The sequence below is a fragment of the Anser brachyrhynchus genome (genome assembly GCF_964034855.1).
Source record: "Anser brachyrhynchus genome assembly, chromosome: 3".
Lineage (NCBI taxonomy): Eukaryota > Metazoa > Chordata > Aves > Anseriformes > Anatidae > Anser > Anser brachyrhynchus.
In genome coordinates, this window is record NC_137696.1 from 69,748,548 (window position 1) to 69,771,218 (window position 22,671).

General features: G+C 41.7%; 2 protein-coding genes and 1 long non-coding RNA gene across 14 annotated transcripts in view; 2 read left to right on the forward strand and 1 right to left on the reverse strand.

Annotated features, from left to right (window-relative positions):
• Positions 1-2,182: 2,182 nt before the first annotated feature.
• On the forward strand, positions 2,183-11,947 carry HDDC2 (HD domain containing 2). Of its 2 annotated transcripts, XM_080586276.1 has the most exons (6): positions 2,184-2,337; positions 2,540-2,661; positions 3,584-3,686; positions 5,960-6,028; positions 10,443-10,581; positions 11,808-11,947. In XM_080586276.1, the coding sequence occupies exons 1-6, from the start codon at positions 2,275-2,277 to the stop codon at positions 11,900-11,902; spliced, it is 591 nt and encodes a 196-aa protein (XP_080442402.1). In that variant the 5' UTR covers positions 2,184-2,274; the 3' UTR covers positions 11,903-11,947. The 2 variants fall into 2 exon arrangements, with proteins under 2 accessions (XP_080442401.1, XP_080442402.1); XM_080586275.1 differs by lacking the exons at positions 10,443-10,581; positions 11,808-11,947 and adding an exon at positions 7,908-8,320 and having other exon boundaries at positions 2,183-2,337.
• A 2,603-nt stretch (positions 11,948-14,550) lies between these two features.
• The window catches only part of TPD52L1 (TPD52 like 1), a 55,860-nt gene continuing 47,739 nt past the window's right edge, over positions 14,551-22,671 (reverse strand). For all 11 annotated transcript variants that reach the window (XM_080586269.1, XM_080586268.1, XM_080586272.1 and 8 more), the window contains 2 exons: positions 20,621-20,681; positions 14,551-16,365 (listed from right to left, as the gene is read on the reverse strand). In XM_080586269.1, the coding sequence (XP_080442395.1) occupies positions 16,234-16,365; positions 20,621-20,681 (193 nt within the window). In that variant the 3' untranslated portion in view covers positions 14,551-16,233. The remainder of the gene's footprint in view (positions 16,366-20,620; positions 20,682-22,671) is intronic.
• LOC308192566 lies at positions 16,372-22,616 on the forward strand. Its single transcript, XR_013948893.1, has 2 exons — positions 16,372-20,714; positions 20,752-22,616. It is a non-coding gene; the product is annotated as an uncharacterized lncRNA (long non-coding RNA).

Sequence of the window (22,671 nt, forward strand, 5' to 3'; positions counted from 1 at the left end):
AGTAGGCCTACATTAGGGGCATGGCCAGTTGACAGAGGGGGATAGTTGATCTGTCCCCCTTTGCTTGCTGGTGGTGAGGCCTTGCCAGGACAGTGTGCTGCTTCAGTTCAAGTGGAGTGTTTACAGAGAAGGTCTACCAAGATGATCACAATCTAAATCACTTCCGCTGGGGGCTGAGGGAGCTGGGCCTGTCTTGTCTGTTGAAGAATGCAAGGGGTCACATAGTAGCAGCCTACAGCTACTTGAAGGGGTTTACAAATAGGACAGAGCTAAACTCCTCTTGGTAATAGTAGGCAACAGAACAACAACCAATGGCCAGAAATGGCTTGGGAGGTTCAAGGAGGATATTATTTACTTAGAAGACAGTTAACCCAGACAAATAACATGTTGTTGTACTGTTTTCTTTTGTTTTGTTTTGGGGGGGAGAGCCAGGGTTGGATGGTTTTGAGAGCTGTCAAGGCAACACTGTAATCAGACCTACTTTCAGTGGGGAGGCTGGACTATGCAATATCCAAAGGTCCTTTCCAACCAACATTTCTATGATTGTATACAAATGTAAAACTGATGTCTTCCCTTGTTTATTGTGGGAAGATAGCTTTTAAATTGTGACCAAAATGCATCTGGGCTGTATTATTTATTTGGGAGTGTGTTTAAGTATACACGGGAGCAAAAAATAAAAATACTCTGCCATCTGTTGATATCTGGCAAACTGCAGATGTTCTTTACTGAAAGCGGAATATTTAATTGCCACATTTAAACCATTGTCTGCTATTTCAACTGGTAATATAAAAATAACAAAGAAATGCAATGCATTTTGAAAAGCTACAGATTGCAAAGTGTTTTTATTTAGTGTATTTATTTATTTAGTGTATTTGTTTATTTAAGTGTATTTATTTGGTGTTTTTATTTAACTTGCAAAAGTGAGGAGAAGTGACTGTAGCCAGATTTCAGGAGTCTATAACCTTAAATCTCTTAGTGCAGCAACTGTGATAACCACACTCTTTTCTCTGAATAATTACATTAGCTTCTTCCATTTAATATGATGCTTTTTGTTTGTTTGTTTGTTTTAGGAAAAAAAAAAAAAAAGAAAAGAAAAAGCATGCTACATGCTTAAGTGGTCATTGATATGATCAGTTTTGACCAACTATGAGCTACTCACAGAGAAGGCCTCACCAAGAATTGTTGCTGCTCCCTATATCAATAACAGCCCAGCTTCTACTCCTCTACCTTCGTGGCAATTTTAAGATTTGAAGAAAAGCTTTGTCAAGTGTAGGGAATTTAATCAGAAGAAAACATACTGATGAGCAAAGATTGTGCAGCCTGTGGTTACACTTCATTTCTGACCCTTTCATCGCAACGGAGAGTTATGTGACCTGTATGTATACTTGTGTCACATCGTTGGAGTAATTAAGGCTCCTGTCCCCTCTCACCACCCCCAGTACTGCTGTCTGCCCTTTAATTATTGCTGTTTCTGCACATCAGTTGTGTGCTGGACATTACACAATGAGTGTAAAGAGGCCATTCCAGGTCCAGGTCCAGTGGACTTAAAATTGAAAGTCTACTCTTAGTCCGTCTCTTTATTGTCAATTTACTGAAGAATTGCTAGCAATTTCTGAATATGAGAAGGCACTTCTTTACTGTGAGGGTGACAGAGCACTGGCACAGGTTGCCCAGAGAGGCTGTGGAGTCTCCCTCTCTGGAGATATTCAAAACCCGCCTGGATGCCACCCTGCACAATGTGCTCTGGGTGATCCTGCTCGGCAGGGGGTTGGACTAGATGATGTTCAGAGGTCTCTTCCAGCCTCACCCATTCTGTGTTTCTGTGATTTGGGTCAGGTAATTATCCCCTTGTAATCTTATCTACTCCTTTCCTGCACATGGAAGGATTTCTTCTTCTGTTTTTGCAGCCGTGGTAAGTCACCACGTTCCCGTTATCACAGCAGTCACATCCACAAACACCCGGACTTCTCCCGTTGCTTTCCTCCTCGGCCTGAGCTGTTATTATTAGAGTACTGCTTGCGGTTAATCGATTAGCTAATAGCCACAGAGGAGCCGGAGATCTGGGTGTAAAAACTCCCCGCTGGACCTTACACCCCCGCCCGCCAGGCGGCTCTCCCCTTCCCCGGCCTTCGGGGAGGTGCCGGCCAGCTGCCGCGGCAGCCCCCCCGGGGCAGGCCGTGCTCCGCGGCCGGGAGGAAGAGGAGGAGGAGGAAGAGGAAGAGGAGGAGGAAGGGGAGGAGGAGGAGGGCGCTCGGGAAGCGGAGCGGGCGGCCCATGGCGGCGGGGGGCAGCGGGGGCGGGCTGCTCGCCTTCCTGCGGCTGCTGGGGCAGCTCAAGGTGCCGGGCCGGGGACGGGAGGGCAGGGCGGCGGGGGAGAGGTGCCCGGGGCCGGGGGGGGCCGGGGGGGGCCGGGGGCTTGCCGGCTGCAGATCCAGGTGCCTCGGAGCGCCGAGGTGGCAGCGGGGCGGAATTTGCCCACGTGTCGCTTCAAAACCTAAGGTTTCCCCCTTTAAGTGACCGCGGTGCTCCCTTCCCGCAGAGGGTGCCGCGGACGGGATGGGTGTACAGGAACGTGGCAAAGCCAGAGAGCGTGTCGGATCACATGTACAGGATGGCGATGATGGCCTTGGTGACCGAGGACAAAAACCTGAACAAGGACAGGTGAGAGAGACCCTCTGGTTCCCCTGCCTGGTGCTGCCACGGGGGAGCTGCGGGCACAGCGCTCAGAGCAGCCGTCCTGCTGAGGAGGAGCTCTTAAGGCCCACCGACGGTGTTTGAAGTGCTTTCCCCACATCCCTTCCCTCCATCCTTTGAGCTGTTTACCTGGAGAGGTGAACGGGACGAAGGCTTTTTATCACTAAAATCAGAGTGCTGAGGCTCTGAGCTGGCTTTCCCTCAAGCCAGAGACAAGCAAGCTGAAGGCATCCCGGTAAAAGGCAGTTTGAAGCAACAGACAACAAAGGCAAAGACATTCTCGGTGGATTTGGGCAGGCTGAGTTAGCACTCAGCAGCAATCGGGAGCCTCATAAATCATACAGCATAGAAGAGAGAGCATCATTAGTATTGAACGAGTTGTCAAGTACAGTATGGGATCGTATTTGCTGTCACTTCAGGAGCTGATGAAAGCAGTGAAGGCTTTCTTGAGGATTGTGCTACAGGCTGACATAGCTGCTTAGCTGCAAGCATGTTTTGTCAGCTTATAAATTGAATTTGGGGTGGCGGCAGATTACGTTCTACCTGTTACAGGGATAATGTGAAGTGCATAATGTAGGTAGCTCTTGTATGCTTGGTTTTCTGAGATGTGAAAACTACATACATTACTTTTGAATTGTATGCTGTTGTGCAAACTATATTTTTACTTATATCTATATTTACAAGCAGCAGGAGATAGAAATTGGGAATTAAAATCATGTCTAAATGGAAAACAAGGCCCTTAGGCCCTATGCAAAGAAGTGAAATGTATTATGTAAAATCTCTGTATATATATGAAAGGGATAAATTATGGGGGCTCTTAGCTTTATGAATAATAAGACATAACTTAAAATGTTGAAAAAATGATTATTCTGTCTTTGCTTTTTGTCAGATGCATACGATTAGCGTTGGTTCATGATATGGCTGAATGCATTGTCGGAGATATTGCTCCTGCAGACAACATCTCAAAAGAGGAGAAACACAGGAGAGAAGAGGTATAGACATAAGCTGTGAAACCACATCTGCCAAGCATTTTGAATGTTTTAAATGCTCTGCTGGTAGCGAAGAGACCCTCAAAGCAACCTAACACTGTCATTGGCATTGCACAAGTAGGCCACTAACACCCAAAGTTTTCAGCTTGTTTTAATATTTTTTTAACATGTAACATAACAAAGTACAAAGTTACAGAAGGAGAATCTTTGAAGTAATCACATTGATAATTTGTTCCCAAGCTAGCAGTATTTTTGGTAGCCTAAGTTAGTCCTGCTGACAGCCTTATCAAGCAGGAAGGAGCAGGGAGTAGGTTCACTGATAATAGTATGTGATGGTTAATGGCAGATGTGTGGTGCCAGATAATTTGATAGTGACATACACTGTTTTTTTGTTTGTTTGTTTTTAACAATTTGCACAGGACTCCAAACACAGGTATCATTTCTTTTTGTCATTCATTCCTGAGTGCAGTGTGGCTAGAATTATTTTATTTTTGGCCTTGTACATATCCAAACTCTTGGCTTATCGTTTCTAGTTTGATGTTTTATTTGAAGAAAATGTAAACCACTCCTTCAGTTACAGCTAGAGGGCAACATGGTGCCTCGGAATTTCTTTTGAGGCTACCATTAGCTCTTCAAAGTGTAAAAAACGTTGCAGTGATTTCTTTTTCCCCACTTTTATGCATACCTTTTTAAAACTTGGGAGTGAGGGTTATGATTAATTCTAGGAGTAAGCTTTTTGCTAAGGAAGTGGAACTTAAAGATCAAAGCAGTATTCAGTGTACTTGAAGTACTATCTTTACTGACTATAATTTTAGTTTTTTTTTTTATTTCAGTGTACTTTCTAGTGTGCCCTTACATTGAATAAAAAAAACACCTCTTTCCCTAAAGCCTTCAGGGTTCACGTTCAATAGAGGAAATTCTAATTTGTATTTAGGAAATGAAAAAAGTGTTTTGATGCCTAAGAATGTTATTTTTTTCTTCAGTATTTGCAGCTCCTTGCAGATCTCATTTAGCTCGCTAAGGGCTTTTTTGTTGACTTAGTAGGAAGCAGCATCAAGCATTAAACACTTAAATTAACTGTTAAATACTTTGCTGTAAAAATACAGTAAGGGTAACAGCTTCATGAGCTTAGATAGCTTGTACTGAATTATCCATATGCTGCTGCTGCTTCTGAGTTCTCTTTTTCCCTTTCACAACCAGCTCAGTGTAAGCTGTAGAGCAAGCTAGTCTGCTTGTGCATTGTTTAATCAGCTAGTCTCACTAAGGCTAAGGCAGCAGAAAACTAAAAGAAACAAAGAAACCGGAAAAAAAAAAAAGGCAACAAAAAAAATCCTACCTTTTTTTGGCATTACCTGTCATTTTGCCCTGCTAACATCAAATTTTGATGAAATCTGAGCTGAAAGGTGCTCCCCAGTGATGGGGAGTAGCTGATTCAGCTCAGTCATATTGCATAACTGTGTCCTACGTTTCAAGTGGAGAAACAATTATGGCATAAAACCTTTGTCTTCCCTGTGATGTTGATCGTTTCAGAAGCAGCCCTAAGTGTTGCTAGGAAAACAGTAGAAACGAGACTGATTAGCTGGGAGAATACAAAGAGCATGCAGAACAATTTCTGCTTGCTGGTAATACCATCAGTTCGATATTGTGTTAAATCTTCTACCAAAACTGTTGGTGAGCAGATGGTATTTCAGTCTGGGAGTACTGTGTTTTATTGCTGCAGAGTATTAAATGGATTTTTGTTGTCTGTTTTTCAAAATCAGAGATTTTTTAAAGGCTTATGTTGCATTGCCTGTGTCAGTAGCTGTTGTCAGCCCTACTAGTGCAAATGGGCTAGTTGTGAGTTTGGGTGAGGACAGTTGTTTGTCAGCACTAGGAATTCGGATTTTAAAGCTACTTCTATGAACTGTACCTATAATCTTCCCAGTAAGTACAAGTGTTGCCTTGACTTGTTAAATCTGGAAGGCAGAGCTATTTGACTTGCCTGTTTTGCTCTGGGCTTCTTTTTGGATTCTTGAAGATATTTTTATTTTTTAATTTTTCAGATTAGCTTTCTAGCAATTCACTTAAATGGTCTCATAAAAGATCCTCTACCAAGTGGTCCTTCTGTTCCTCTGGAAGATTTCATGTACACATGCACTTTCAAGTAATATGTTGTGTAGTATATGTTTCCACAAACTTGGTAACAGGTAATTAATTCTTCAGGAAAAAAAGTGATAAATTGAGTATATTTTCACTCACTCAAAAATGGCTATGTACAAATGGCTTCTATTTTTCAGGCAGCTATGCAGCAGCTGACCCAGCTTCTATCAGAGGACCTCAAAAAAGAAATCTATGAACTCTGGGAAGTAAGTTTGCATTCTTTTAGTCCTTTGCTAAGATTGAGGGTAACCCTTTATGCTCTTTCTGTTGACCCATGGAACTGTCATCTCTTATTTTGATCTCAAGCAAGGTAGATTCATTGGCTTTGGAGGTAAAGCTAACAGTGTGAATCAAGGTCACTTACGAATCCCTTTTAAAAGGGAACCCCAAACTTTGGCAGAATAACCAGTCTCTGCCTTTGGCCTCTCAAAGTTCCAGATGGACCTGCCCTGGGCATGGTGTGTACAACTGAAAGAAGGGTATATCTTCTGCATCCAGCACTCTTGGAGAAAGATCTATTTATTTATTTTTTATTTTTACCACATTATCTCTTTTGTTGACGTTTGGCTGTTTTCAGCTCATAATAGAGGGAAAAAAACAATGGCAACTGATTATATCTTGGAGTATTTTCTGCTTTTTATACATGTAATAGTTTATGTGGCATCCATTTCTTTATTAGACATCCCATTAAGCTAAAATATTTGCTAGTAGATTTTGGCTTATACTTAAATGTGAAGTACTGACAAAACAATAGTGCTTTTCTACAAACAGTGCTGATTGCTGGCTGGTATTGGGTACCTTAAATGTTTGTATTGGATAGTATCTTCTGTATTTGAGTGTGATTTAACTTTCTGATGTGAACTCATGCATCAGAAAATTAATTGATAAGATCTGTTATAAACTAGGGGTGATTAGATTATTTCCAAAGACTTCATGTTTGTAATTACTGTGCTTTATATTCTCCTGGCATGCAGTCGCATGAAGACAAATGCATTCACAAACTCTTGTTCACACTGTGTTGCAAACAGTTATGTTTCTTGGCCTCTGTAACCTGAAGCTGTATTTTGTGCTGGCATTCTTACCTTTCCACTTGGGCTGTATTTAAATTCCAGATACTGGCAGCCAATTTCTGCCTTGGATTATAACCACCTGCTTGTTTTGCTTCATTTTTCTTGCTGTAGTTGTGTGTTGAAGCTGGCAGCAGGGTTGGGTTTTCAGTGCTGTACTTCAAGGTAAAGGGCATAAATCAGCACAACCAGATCTAGGAAATAGCATATGTGCATTTGTTTAGTACACACTGGTTCCTTCTTCCTCGGGAAGCTGCTAAAATTGAAGAAAAGGAGTTTAGGATAGATAAGATTAGTCTTATAGAATTTCTTTTCCATACTGTTTTTCTTTGCCTCAGGCTTCTGCCTGTATAGGAGCTGATTCAGTATTCAGTTAGTTCTTCAGCATGTTAGCTTGTTATCATGCCCATTAACTGTAATTTAACATATGCATGCTTTTGATCTTTTGTTCTTTGTTTCTACCTTTAGGATAACTTATTGGTTTTGCATCTCCAGTGTAGCAGTCGGAGCGTAACCTACATAGCAATGAGTGTAACCTAAAAATCTAATATTCACATGCGGTCCCTCTAGTCTTATTTTAAGTGGAACAACTAAGTACTTTTTAAAAAGATTTTTTTTTTTAAGGCAGAAAATAAGAAGCCCATGATCACTGGGTTTGATATGCAGCTCTTAGCTAGCCAGAGGCATTTCCCTCTCTCTTTGTGAGTGAAGAAAGTTATAGCCCAGAGCTGAACAGTGGCTGGGAGAAGATCTGTTGAGACTCTTACCGAGCTCTTCCTGTACTGCTCAGCCCTACTCTCTGGCCCGTGCTTCCCTTCAGCCCTGGGAAGACTGCTGCTTTGGTTTGTACTGGTGGGCAGTCTTCAAGTGCATCTGTGTAGTGCAGGGGAGAGGTAGCAAAAAGATGCCCCTGAGATAGTTTTATTTCCCAGCTTCCTTCAGGTTATGTTTGGAAAAAAAAACATTAAAGTAAATAGGTGTGCATGCTTCAGCTCTGTCCTGCTTTTTTATTTTCAAGAACAAAATCACAGGAGTCATTTTAAAAGCCAGACTGTGGTGTTTGAAGAACCAGGTACTCTTTTTCCCAAGTATGCTTTCATTTCACATTCTTAAACACTGTGGGGAAGAAAAAAATAAGTGTTTATTTGAGCACTGTGCCCAGCTGCACATATAATAGCTGATGTTTCTTGAGGTTAATGTAAGCTGAGGTATGAATAAGATCAGGTGAGTTGTACGGCACAAAGATCAGTAACAGGTTGATACTCCCAGTTAATTGCTGGAGGTGGAAGAGACCTTTACAAGCCATCATTCTCCTCCTGAAGTTGTCCTTTTTAATGCTGCCAGAAGTGTTTGTTCTTTTCAGTGGCCCCAAAAAAAAACAAAATAGTAGAAATAAATAGAAAATAACCTTCAGTATTTAAACAAATAAAATATGGGGTAAAGTTCAGATTGAATGGAGGAGAGGAAGATAAAAACACTGAAAATAAACTGATCATTAAAATAATGATAAAAATGAAATTGAGAACTTAAAGGATAATTTAAGTTCAAGTAGAGTAGTGTATTGAACCAATCATGGCTATCAAAATCTGGATTTCTGACTTTCAAATGTAAAGCAGTAAGTGTAATAAATAAGTGCGGCAGCACAGATGGGCCTGGTGTGTACTGAAGCCTCTGGTCTGATTATCTGTGGTGAGGATGATGAGTGGGGTCAGACCTGCTGAGGGTGTCAAGGCAATGATAACTTGTGTGGAAAGAAGCCTTTTCCTGCAGCCGAAGTCAGGAGAAGACCAGTAGATTCAATAGTGGATTCAAATTCAATACAGTAGATTTAGAAAAGACAGGTGAACCTGTCTGCAACCATCACTAGAGGCAAATGGCAGCAAAATTGTTCAAGTTGCCTAGAAATGTGAACGACTCACAGATACATACTGACAGTGAATGGGGTGAGGGTGAAGATAGCAGAGAGATTAGAGGACTTAAAGTCTGAAGGGGAGGAAACCCGTAAATTAATGCCCTCCCCATCTCCTAGGAGAGAGATAAAGACCAACAGCTCAGACGGATTAGACCAAAGAGATTAAGGAGGAGTGACAGGAAAAATGTGAAGAACAACTCCTTATAAAAAGAGCAAGTGGTGAAGAGAAGTGCAAAATAGGTCTTAAAAATAAGTAATAGTAATGCATAGGCACACACCATGGTAATTCATAGCCTTAGCAAGGCATAAAAAGATCTTTATGTAGAAAACATTGTTAAATGGAACCTGTTAATTAGCTCGTGTGTCCTATAGGGCTGTCTCCATATTCTCCCTGATTCAGCAAAGCACTTTGGTACATATTTAAGTGTGATGGTTTCATTGTGATGGGCAGCTAAACACAACCAAAACTGCTCTCTCCTTTCCCACCCTCAAAGGAAGGGCAGGAGAAAATACGATGGAGAAGGGCTCAAGGGTTGAGATAAGGACAGGGAGATCACTCCACAATTATCATCATGGGTAAAAGACACTGAGCATAGGGAGATTAATGTTATTTATTGCCTGTTAAAAACAAACCAGAGCAGTGAGAATTAACAGCAAACTACAAACACCTTCCCCTGTTCTGCCCCATCCACCTTCTTCTACGTCCTCCCTCTGAGTGGCGAAGGGGAACAGGGAATGGGGGCTGCAGTCAGTCCCTGATGCTTCATCCCCGCAGCCCCTTCAAGGTCACTCCCTGCCCCTGCTCCACGCGGGGTCCCTCCCACGGGATGCCGTCCTGCCCGAACTGAGCCTGCGGGGGCTGCCCACAGGCAGCAGCTCTTCAGGCACTGCTCCCACACGGCTCCGTACCACGGGGTCCATCCCCCAGGAGCAAACTGCTCCAGCACGGGTCCCCCACGGGCGGCAGCTCCCCCCAGACCCCCTGCTCCTGCGTGGGCTCCTCTCCACGGGCTGCAGCTCCGGCCCGGGGCCTGCTCCTGCGGGGGCTCTCCATGGGCCGCAGCCTCCTCCAGGCCACATCCACCTGCTCCACCGGGGGCTCCTCCACGGGCTGCAGCGTGGAGATCTGCTCCGTGTGGGACCCGTGGGCTGCAGGGGGACAGCCTGCTCCACCAGGGGCCTCTCCACAGGCCGCAGGGGATTTTTTCCCCTTCCTTAAATCTGCTCTCCTACGGGCCCACCCAGCGTCACTCCCTGGCTCAGCTCTGGCCAGCAGCAGGTCCCTTTTGGAGCCTGCTGGAGCTGGCTCTGATCTGACATGGAGCAGCCGCTGGGCTCTGCTCACAGAGGCCACCCCTGCAGCCCCCCTGCAAACAAAACCTTGGCTTGTAAAACCAATATGTTAAGCTAAAGTATGCAAAAAGAATTTGCCCTTAAATCCTATTACATTTAATAGAAATTTACCATGTATCTAAGTGTTTTGCTGAATAGCATTCTTAAATTTGAGTGTGAAAGGGGTAACTGAATATTTATGGAGTGGCTTGTACTAGTGAAGAAAATTCTAGATCTATGAAGGGCTTCTGACACTGTTTCAGACTATACAATTTTTTCTTATAACTGGTAATCTGCAAATCTCTTCAGGAATACGAAAACCAGCATACTGCAGAAGCCAAGTTCGTGAAACAGTTGGATCAGTGTGAGATGATACTGCAAGCATTTGAGTACGAAGAGTTGGAAAACACACCTGGCAGACTGCAGGATTTTTATGATTCAACTGCTGGTATGACACTTGTGTGTACGTTTGTTGTGGGTTGGTTTCTTGTTTTTTGTTTGTTTGTTTGTTTTTGTAAAAGAAATATATGAATTGCCTTCTTTTTCTGATAGACATGCAAAGCAAATGAGAGCTAGTTATTTTATTCATTGCTCAAATACCCTAAGTATATTGGGGGAAATTATTGCAGAGTGAAGAGACCTTGCATTTATCTGCATGTGTTGAACCTGAATCTCATTTATGCCAAGTTCCTTTTACGTCGCTTTTGTCCTAGAGAGGCTCAGTTGTTACTATCCTAGGATGTGTTTAAGGATCTCCTTGTATCATCAGAGGGATGTAAAGGAGGCTTCAGTTGTTGCTGGTGCTCTGAGAGCAAGTTGTTCCTATTTATTTAGTGTTTCACAAACTAGTGAAGTAAAATTTGTTATCCCTACATGAGCTGTGGTCTTGTGTGACCTGCCCAAGGTACATGTGAGAACCAGCTCAGTGAAAAGTCTTAGGTACAGTTGTACTACTTTTTAGTCTACTGCTTCTCATCCTTCCTAAAATAAACTAATCATTAAAAAGGAAACATAGGTAAAATAGTTGTCTTTATGATTTTAGCAAGGGATTTGAACACCAGGAAAAGACTGACTACAAGTAATCCTGTCCTGGGGAAAAACAGAACAAACAAATGTATGGAGAGGACCTAACACACTGTCCAGACAATGGCCAGTGTCACCGACAAATCCCATTTGTACCTTGGTGGCTCCTTAGGGAAATAAGCTCTCTGAAAAATGATGTAACTTCAATATCAACAGAGCTGGAATACTTTGTTTTCTTAGCGGCATCTTTGCCCTTCTATTAGATTTCAGTAACTTAAACTAAGCTAGTTTCTCAGTAGAGCCTAGAGCATATTCCCTGAGTGCAGCTGTAATTGGAGTAGTTACTTGTAGCAGGATATGTAGCATAGGATTGTCCTGGTCAGGGGGCATCCCTTTTTTAGTTCTTAAATTTCGTAATAGAGCAAAAATATCTGTATAAGCTTTTTCTGGGGGGGTGAGGGGAGGGACAGGAGGAAATGACCATAACTAGTCTAATAGTTATTCCATAGTAGAAATAAAATGGGACTACTGCCTTTCTTAAAAGAATGGTTTGGACTTTATTCTGAGCCTTACGCAGCATCACTGCCAACCTTTCACACGCAGAAAAATGAGAGCATTTGTCATTAACTTTCTCTTTCTTTTATTTTGCAGGAAAGTTTGTTCACCCAGAAATACTCCAGCTGGTATCTCTGATCAACAGAGAAAGGAATAAAAAAACAGCTGCTACATGTCATCCACATTCCTGAGGTTTTCCTAAATACTGTAGCTATATTAAAATGCTTTTTGTTTTACATTCTTTGTGCTGTGTTTCCTCCAATAACATAAATAATTCTGCCAGCAGATTTTTTTTAATGTGTATTCACTGCTGAAAATCCTGAGACCACTTGGCTAGGAACAGGTTTTGTTGTTGTTTTAATAAGTTTTGATCGATGCAGCCTCACAAATAGGCTCTCTGCTGGCAAAATTCAGGTAAGTTCAAAATTTATCTGATTGCAAACAAATCTGTTCATGCAGTGCACTGACCGGGACAGGTAGTCTTGTTGTGTGGCTTCTAGGAATGTGTGGATTTAAGGACACTGCATCACAGAGGTTAATATCTGTTCACTGTAGTACTTGGAAGCAAGACCAATTAGCACATTTCTCTGGAAGCTCTTGACAAACTTAAAGATGAGATTTTCTTTGATCTGTACAAGTGATGGTGGATAAAACCCTGGTAATCTCATGGTTACGCTTTCTCGATGCATTTATTGTTCATACATTTTTTTTCTACTATGTGTTTTATCAGGGAATGGTGCTGAGGTTTACATCAGACCAGTATGCCTAACTCCCACTCACCTCAAACTGGTGACCTTACGAACTCTTGCAGAGATAACTGATAATCAAAGAACAGTTGAGATTGGAAGGGGCCTTTGAGGATGGTGCAGTCTAATGCAGATAACTCTACTTCAGTGTAAAGCTTGCCTTCCCTTGTTCAAGCTGTTGCACACCGGTAGCAATCCTGCTGCGATGTATTGGTGGAAGTAATAATGCTCAAGTACAGTATGTTGTCAAGTAAAGCTGTAGTGGTGTTAAATGCCAAAACAAGACCAGTGTATGTGTTATCATCTGTTGTATCAAGTATGCAGCAGGAGATTAGGATGATGTACCAATTACCGGATAATGAAAGTTTGCACCTGGAAAAATTATATGGTAGAGATCTAGAGCTAGCTTTTCTATCTATCTTCAGCCTCATGTCAGATGAGGCAGCATGAAAATAAATTGAATTGTAATCCCCTTTTAAGGCAGGTAATTTAGCTGAGCACAGGTCTTCAGGCACCATGACTCCAGGAGATGTCTCCTTGATGCAAACCTTTGGGCCTGACTGCATTCTGCGGCTGGTGCCTTTGGCAGAGACACAGAGCACTTCCCTGAGGGGTTGGGAGCTTTTGCCTCCAGCGACCTGCACAGTTCACAAGAGCTGCAATCTTGGGCTGGATGAGGTGTGGGATGCCTACTCTGCTCAGGGAACCTCACAAAGCAGCAGTTGTGCCCTGTGGAGATGCTGAAAGAACAGTCTGCACTTTCCTGAGCAGTAGGACACTAAATAGTAGTTACTGGTATTTGATCATCATACTGCAAGCGAGGTGGGGTGGGCCCTGCAGAGCTTTGTCCAGGGCCCAGTGTTCTTCACTATTTTTATCCCACTGAGGTGCGTGCAATCATAGTCTTCATTAGTTTGTATTGAATGCCAAGCATAAAAGCGTGCCAGATACATTGAAGGACAGGATTGAGTGCAATCTTGACAAACCAGAAAAGTGGTCTTGAAAAGATGTTTGAGAACACACAGTAAGTGCTGCCCCAGCAGGAACAGTCAGTTCCTCCAACGCAGCCGGAGGCTTTCCTGGCTGGCGATACCCAGTTCTGCAGGGGAGCTGGGGGACTGAGCACTGAGCCTGAGTCAGCAGCACACTGTTGCAAGAAAGGTAAATATTATCCTGGGAAACAGCCATAGTTTGAGTGTGTTGTGTGGGATTTTGTTTTTGCTTAAATACATCTGGCATGTACTCCATGTAACGCTACATTCCCATCTACTTGCTGCAATCATATGTCAGCTTTGGGCACTGCATTTTAATAGAAATAGGAAATTAGATGGAAAGAGGCTGGAGAAAAAAGTGCAATCAGAAAGCCTGAGCCATGATGACAAGTTGAAAGAAAGGCCAGCAGATAGCCAGTGGCGTCAGGCTTCCTAATACACTACTGAAGTGTACCGTTCACATGTAGGAAAAGTGTGCTACAGCCTGCCTGGATGTGTGACCTGTGTGGAAATCTCCTTCTCCCATATCTTTCTCGTGACCTATTCTTATCAGGATGGAGTCTACTCAGGGTGGTAGCTGTTGTAATGACAGTAACACATAAGGCTTAATATGGAAGAGAAGCCTGTCTGGCCAACCTACCTCAACTAGTTGATACAAGGTCTTTAAATTGTGCTCTTAATGAATGTAGCTAAAAAACAATTTACTGCTTTCCCAGAAACATATATATATATCTCCACACACACACACACAAAAATGAGGGCTAATTCCCCGTCCAGTCCACCACATTCTTACCTTTTACCTTTACTGACCCTGCTCAAAAGTTCAATGCAAACCTTTGTTCTCTGCTGCACATTTCTCATTTACTGAACACAGTTGAGTCATTTTTCTCCTTTGAATCTCAAAATTTTCAAAAGTTGGGCCACAGATTTCCAGGAGGAATTTCAGATCTGGATGGGAGTGAACAGATTTTAAAAACTGGAGGAATGGCAATTTATATATTTGCAATTTACCTCGATACTCTGCTGTGACAGCAAGGCTTAGAAAAGAGATGCACAGTATTGCTTGTGAATACATGGAATTAAAAAGAAAACATCACAAAGTAAAAGAGTAAGAGAAATTTATTTTTGCTAAGAATATCAATAACTTCATTTACACAAACTAAGTGACCATTAATATTTTTATTTATTTAAATAAAGTCATGTTTATGCACAAAACCACTGCAAAATAAGCTAGCAAACACACAAGAAAACTGTACTAAAGACCTAATTAAATTTGCTTCCATGCTAAAAATCACACTAAAGAGGCATTTGAGATAGATGTCCAAAGTTCTTAATGTTCTACTAGACATAAGTTAAATGACTTCTAACTTTGTGAAAACTGTAACAAAAGCCACACAGGAAAAAAAAAAAAAATCACTTAAAGCCACGTTTCCTCACAAGATTTTAAGCAGTCTGTAATGTCAAACTCACTAACACTGATTTGAAACTTTGGCTTATGCTCAAAACAAGCATCCATTTTCAAAGTAGCCAGACTGTTTTCCATTTTGTTTATACTTTTGCTAAAGTTGTGCTCATCTCAGTCTGGTGAACTGAGTAATACAACATGCAGACTGACAAGTGCTCATTAAGACAGCAAGACACTGTCACAAGTGTGCTGCTCTTTTCTTAAAAAGAAGTGCTAAAAGGATGCAAGAAAACATGCTGAATCAAAGCTGAGAGATGGCTGGCTCTCGGTGATTAAGTAGATATAATGCAGTCAGTAGAATTATGCCCAAGAATGAAGCAGGAAAAAATTTGGTGCAAAAACTTAAGCACTTATTCCTTGTGTGTATTGTAGGATACTGGAGTCAAGTTAGCAGCTCCACAATGTGGACTGAAGGCATGGCCTCTCTAACCTATGGCACATCTTTACTCAATTGTTGGGTTTGTATTCCACTTAAGGCTGTAACTTGACTGAGGCTCGTGCTGTTCAGTCATAATTAATTTACCTTCCCTTCTTTTTAAGGGGAAGATAGGGAGGAAAAATTAGAGGTTCCCCCCCGCTCTACTTCCCTTTGTAATTAGCTTATACCGTTGAGTCTTATCAAACCACAGAGAGCAAGCAACAGAACATATTTTTAAACGGAAGCTTTTCCTGCTGCAACGTTCAGCTTACATCGGCTGCTGTGATCAGCTTAATTTCTGTATGAATAACCGGGTGTGCCTTCCTGTCCTTAGCTCTGCTGACGAACGGATGGAGAAGGGCAATGCCAGACTGTTATCAGTGAAGGACAAAAAACTTTTTTGGGGCGACAATAAGTGATTTTAATTCCATTAGGAAATAGATCATGTACAGACACTCCTGATCAAAGGGCACCTGGTATGGCAGGTAGCCAGCTGGTCTACGGCCTACTGCTGGCAGCAATCTTTGCACAGCTCTAGGTCCATCTGTCTGATGTGGCACCGAGAGGGGGGTTAGAAACCAGCAGATAGAAAACACTATACTTAACTAAGTAAGAGAGACTGAGCAATTTTTGGAAGGAAGTTACATTAAAATGAAAATTATTTTGGTCACGTTATAGATTTTAGAGCGTTATGAGTCAATTACTTGTGTGTGGTTCCTATGGCGTACAAAATACCCGACGATAAAATGGCATATCCAAAATACAAATAGAAGAAATGCTTCTCCGGCACTAGCCTAGGGAGGCAATTTTCCAAAACTGACAAAACCTTGTTGCACAAATTGGGCAGTGAGAGAGGCCTAGAAACCACGGTCCAGGCAAGTCTCTGAGCAAGGCCGCTGGCCTAGCACTGGAGCTCTTCTTCGCTCTCGGGAAGCCGGGTGCCAGCGAGAGAGCTCTGGGCGCTGGCGTGGGCTGTGGAGCTGAGAACTTCTTCAAAACTGCCCCCAGTGTGACTTGTCCCACCAACCTTGGTCTGAAACAAGGCAAAGAAAGAACAGCAAGTTCCTCTGCTCACGCTGTAGCGAGTCCCATTTGCATTTCACCCCATGGCCACAGAGGGCTGGGAACTGTTTAAAGCAGGCAGAGAACATGGGTGGTGGTGGTTTTTTTTGTTTGTTTGTTTTTCTTTTTCTTTTTAAAAAGAACAAAGCTATACAAGAAGTTAAATAAAGCAACCCCTTTCCTCCACCAGCTTTTAAACGTCTCAGCCACAATCGTCAAATCTGTCCAGAATTACCATAAACCTTAAGGAACTGTCCCCTAAGTAGATTTGAATTTAGGATCCTATATCATGCCAGTGACCTTCGTGTGGTTCTTTACATGAGCACCTCACACTTGTTTTCCTGTTTTTTCCAGTTCTGCACAGGCTGAATAAGGGATGGGTATTAAAATTAACTGGTATATATACAGCGTTTTTCTGGGAGAAAAAAAATCAAATTACATTAATGGGTATGACTGTGCTCACAAGTCATCTACTTTCAAAATACTAAAGTTTGCTGAACTGGTAAATATAAGAAGTAAAATAAAAAATAAAAATAATAATAATAATAAAAAAATATGGCTGAAAGTCTGAAATACAGTTTTCCTAAACAAGAAAAAGCTTTACCTAAATATTTGGAAATGATGAAGACTATAAGAGGAGACAAAGCAGGTTTGATTGGGTTGTCTCGGTAAGAGAGCATTCTTTTGTGGTTTTGTCTTGCTGACAAGCCTGATCTAAGTTGATTCATGCCTGAGAATAGGACAGAACTTTCCACTCCATCCTAGAACTGCAGCAGGTGTTAAAGAAAAGATGGCAATTTTCCAGATTACCAGCCACCAAATGCTTAGGAAGATTATTTTAATTAAATGAACACTGTGTCCTAAGTTTCCAAAGGGTTAATCCCATGTAATCCTTTGTTTCATCAGCTAGCACAGGAGCTCGCCTGGTTTGAAATTTCAATAAAATACGGTAGTAGAATGCTCGACTATTTCCTCTGACAGTTTGAGTCACAATTATTAAAAGTTCCTGTCTCAAGAGGTAAGTGTCTATCCATTCTGTAAGTCAGCACAGCGGCTGACTAGAAAGTATCAGTTTATCCTTGATTTTTTCCAGTAACAGAATAATGTATGTATATATATAGATAAATGCTGGTAGGCCCAGAATTTGCAATGAAAATGCAGCCACTGCCTAGTAAAGCTGTTAAGTTTTCATGGCAGAGCTCATGACTGTTTCCTAATTAAAATTCTCCACAAAAGTAACATTGATTCAAACCGATCACAGTGAATGTGAAGGTAGAGACTATTCCTGCACTATTTCAAATGATTCCAATAAGGTGCATCTAAATTTGGGTACCTAAAAACTATTAATGAAGATTCATTTTCTGTTTGCATTTCTGCCTACTCTTCCATGAGAAAACAAGAATGACACAAGTCACTTACTGAATGCTTCTGGCCAACACCCCAGTATTCACAACAAACATTTAGTTCATCAGCATTCTGATTTTCAGAAAAGTTTAAGAATCAGGCACCCAGTTCCTGTTGATTTCCACGGGAAGGTAAACTAATTCACTCTCCTAAGAAAGCTGCAATCCAAAATCCACCATCAAAAGCAAATAAAATCTAATTAGAAGTTTGACTTCTAAATGAATTAAATCTGAAAGCCAGTTTTCACTGACCACAGAACACTATAGGACACTGAAGATCTGAAGCTAACATGACCAAAAATAAAATAAATAAATATATATATATATATATAAAATGCTGCTGCTAGTCTCTTGCCGAAAGCCTCTCTAGAACATTCTCCATTTTTTCAGATCACAGGAGGACCCTAGAATTGGAAGGACAGCCTATACTTTTCCCTCATAGGACTTCCTCAAGTCCTCAGAAGCCTCAGAAGACAGGAAAAAGGATGAACAGTTCTGAGACATTCCCAGTTGTTCACAGCCTGTGTTGGTGGCACCCTAGGTCCATGACTCCATCTTCCTTCCTCCATTTGCCCAAAGAAATGAAAGAAAGAGAATACAGGCAGAAAATATTTGAGAAAATGTCAGTGGGTTTGCCAATAAAGCTGGACAATGAAATGGAAGTTGCATGGAATGCAGAAGCTGACTTTAGACTCCAGACATTTTGTTTTGTCTTGTTTAACTAAAGATTCCGTGAAAGGGGATCTAGGAGCACCCTGAGCACCTGGCAGGATAAGGGCTGGCATGACAAGGAATTCCTCCAGAAGAATGCCTTGGCTCAATCAGCAAAATACGATCAGGCTCCTCAAGTAAATCACCGTGAGAAGAAACGGTCTTCAGAGCCGAGCAGTTTGAATCAGATTTTCCTCTTTCTAAGTGACACGTGGAAACAGACATCCCACCCCACCCCTGATGCAGAAACAGCATCACTCACAATTCTCCTTTAGCCCTCAAAGCAAGGTGAAAAGGCTTTGGGCTGCCTTCTCACAGGTTAGCCATAACTGTAGGAAGAATGGATTTGTGGAGACTGGAGGAGTCCAAAAGCAAGCTTGGGAGCTAAATGTACTGACAGCACTAAAAGCCCTAGAGTAGGTTTAGTGACTGAATGACTAAAAGAAAGTGCTGCACTTCTTCAACAAAGTTTCTTCTAACTGACAAGTGGTGGAAAAAAAAATATTCCACTTCAGACCTGAGGTGTTCCAGTGAGCTGCATCCCTTATCTAAATGGACATAAGTAGAAGGAACACAAAACCATAAGCAAGTGATAACACCCAGCTGCAACAGGCAGGAATTCGGATCTTTCTAGCTGCGGCACCCCACTGCAAGAATGGCTTTTCTTACAAGGAGATCGAGTGTAAAAAGAATTTTCAGCTAAGGTTGAAAGAATGAACACGAATGTGTATAAAGGTACTGAGCTCAGTCCCCAGAGGTCAGAGTTTTGTTCTAGCTCTGCCACTAGACTTCCTTGGGATGCTGCCTCCCACCTTGGAATGATGTTTCTGTCTCTGACAGGGTGCAATGGAGATGCCATCACCCTACATTATCATGACTTAAAGCTGTCAAAGCAGACTATCTCCTAATAAAAGTGAACATGAAAAAGCTGAAAATGATAGTGCAGCTCAGCACTCTTTGATGCACATGCTGATTTAGGAACGTGAAAATAAATCAAGTTCTCTACTGCTCTGTATTTTCCTTAGACACTGACTGGCAAATATTACCTGCTGTATGATTTCACAGAGGTTTGGAAAGACAGACCTTGACCGTGCACCTGCTGCTTCGGTTCTAGCGGTAATTTGCATTTTATGTAACAAGGAATGCCCCTTCCCTGGTGGATGGCCATCTTCTTGCCACTTTAATATTGTACAAATTGTAATGCCTGCTGACATTAATCCAGTGTTGTCAGTTCCCCACAAAATGAGGTGATACATTTGGCCCTTGATTACTAAGAGACTGTACGTAAAATGTTAGAATCTTTCTATAGCAGGAAAATGCCATTTTGTGGGCACACTTATCAGATGAATAAGAACCATCAGGGGACAAAAACTCTTGTTCCCACTTTTGATGCAAGTTTGCCATTCTCTGTCCTGCCTTAACAAGTGTTATTAGTGATGCCTGATAACTTTCTCATCAGATGTTTCTGTCCCACAGCACATACGTTAATATAGTTCTGAAATTTTAAATACAGATAAAACATTGAATCAGAGAGAAAATGGACACCTGCATTAAGGAAAGACTACTTCAGTGCTGAGAGCATAAGTGGTATGACAAACCAGAGCTACATGATAGCTCCCACACCAGCTGAGTCAGGGGCACTCAGTGAGTACATCTCTAGCGCTGCAAGCAGAGTAGCTCCAGCCAGGACTTCAGTTCAGTCTGTAGACAAACAGCTGTGTCTGCCTGGCATGGCACAGCACAAAGCTCATGAGACCACGCTGCTTTCAAAACTGGACCCTGCGTCTCCACATGGCTCTGCCTCACACAGCACAATCAACCGTGGTTACACCTGAGATGTCTCTTCTTTCCACTTCAATATGGCCATATTTTTGGCATTTTTGAGACCGCTCGTTTACTTTGGCAGGCAACAGAAGTAGCTTCACAGCAATAAAGCAGAGAAAGAAGATTTTTCTGATTTGTTTTCACTTTCTAATAGTGCTTCTGAAGTTGCATGATATTTGCATGAAATTCTTGATTCAACAGCAAATTCAATCACCTTCCTGTCCTGATAGGGACAACTAAGCTGTCACACTTCAAGCATAGCCATATAACTCAGTCTTTAACCATTACCTTAAGGCTTGTGACAGTGGTCTCAACCTTCTCTTCGAATGACTTGAAAGTTGGAGAATTCCTAAGAGAAAAAGAAAGTTGAAGCAAGTCAGTTGTAAATGAGGTAATTATTGTTAAATAATTAAATAAAGTAAATGTTAATGAGGTAACCTCACAATTTCTTCAGTTTTCACCAAGCAACAACGGACCAAATGAAGGCTGGCTGGCAGCACAGATCTGTAGACTGATAGCTTATGAACAGTCGCAAAAGCAGAACCTGCCTAGTAACTGAGACCAAGCAGTGACTGGCCTGCCCATCCTCTGATACGTTTTATTATGCTCTCAGAAGGAAGAACCAGAGAACAATCGCCTAAATGTTCCATTTCTATGGTTTTATCTATTTTTGCTTTGCCATAGTGCAATTAACAATTTTTTTCTTCTGATAAGTTTATAATTAATATGACTAAAAAGATGGTTGTTCAAACTTCAACATTGCAGAGGCTATGATGATGGAGATTAAAACTACATAGGAAGTGGGTCCCAAATGCCTTTGAGGAACCTCGCCCCCATCTGTGATATTGTGACCTAGGTGTAAGCTGTTGCTTTCAAAGGAAGACTTTAGGGAGGCTGTGTTCCTAGCGTGTCTGTCTAACAAAGCTAAGCTTTGCTTGGCCTTCACTTCCCGTTGAAAAGAACACAGCTCTGCTTGTGGGAGAACTGTGAGCTGAACATATCTTAAGAAGAGCAACAGCTGTGATTTTCCTTCTTAAAGCATGTGACATACTTGGTTTGCTAGCTTGCCTTACAACCTCATTCTTTTCTCCATTACTTGAAACATAGCTTCTCTCTCATTTTAAATGCATGCAACTTTTTTTTTTTTTGCATTTCTTCCTGCAGGCAGAACACACTGACCACAACTATTATCTGTCTTAATATTATGAACATAACATATACACTGTTCTAATGTTCTCAATTACAGCAAGCTTTGTGCTTCATGATTAGTGAAGAGTCTGCACTTCAGAAACTGCTGTCCAGCAGGCTTCCTCTTATACTTTCTTCACCAAACAAAACAAAAAGATGTCAGGAACTACCTTTCCCTGTCAGGTGCTCATCCATACACCTGTGCCATCCACGGGGAATGGCAAATGCAGCAGCCTATGGTTTACTCTGCAAAATGATGAAGCCAATGGCTGCTAAAACTTGCATGTTCCTGTTTGCATGCACTGGGAACTTATCAAGAGCATGGTAGTGACCTCTATTTCTGCAAACACATTTACATCATATCCCTCATCAGATTAGAGTTAAATTGACTCTAATTTAAGGACAGGGCAAGCAGAAGCCAGTTGGAAAAACAATGCAGATTTACTTTTTTTTCTGTTAAAGGGTCAAAGGGTCTCTGCTGAAGGGTCAAAAGGACCCTTCAAGAAATTGTTTTATGATTTCTGTTTGACCCATGGGTCACTCTGGTGAGTGTTTGCCTTAAACTATTCACCTGCCAAAGCTGAACGAAGTGGCATCCATTGTGTGGTTAGGAGGTTTGTTTTCCTCATACGCTTGGCAGGGAGCCAGAATATTAATATATTTAGAGACTGGGAGGATAAAAAGGAAGCTGGATCCTAATTTTATTGAAAACAGTAAGAGCTTTACTTGAAGAGGCATTGATATTTGGCAACAGTCAAGTAAAGCATGATTATAGCCATTAAAATATAGAAAGCACTCATAAAATCCCTGCATAGGAGCATGATCCAAAGCTGCTGGAGTGGAAAGCATCGCTGACATTAATGGGCTTTGGATGATGTTCTAGAGACAGCAAAACAACTGAATTTCAGATTCAGTAATACAAATCCAATAACACTCAACTACCCAAATACATCTCAGAACTGCTCCGTTTATTCAAAAGATCGAACAAGAGGTTAAGCAGTTAACGCAATTAAAAAAAAAAAAAAAAAAAAGAAAACCACAGACGGCCAGTCCTACAGACCTTATCTACGTGAATAACCTACGTGAATAACCTTAATTGATTGAAGCCATCTGACTGAGAAACTGCATTATTAGGATCAAGGTATGCAGTT

Excerpts from the sequence above, each read along its gene's own strand:
- HDDC2 (XM_080586276.1), top strand. The coding sequence starts at position 2,275 with ATGGCGGCGGGGGGCAGCGGGGGCGGGCTGCTCGCCTTCCTGCGGCTG. Across the intron at positions 2,662-3,583 it reads AAAAACCTGAACAAGGACAG|ATGCATACGATTAGCGTTGG; the intron begins GTGAGAGAGACC and ends GCTTTTTGTCAG. Across the intron at positions 3,687-5,959 it reads AGAAACACAGGAGAGAAGAG|GCAGCTATGCAGCAGCTGAC; the intron begins GTATAGACATAA and ends TCTATTTTTCAG.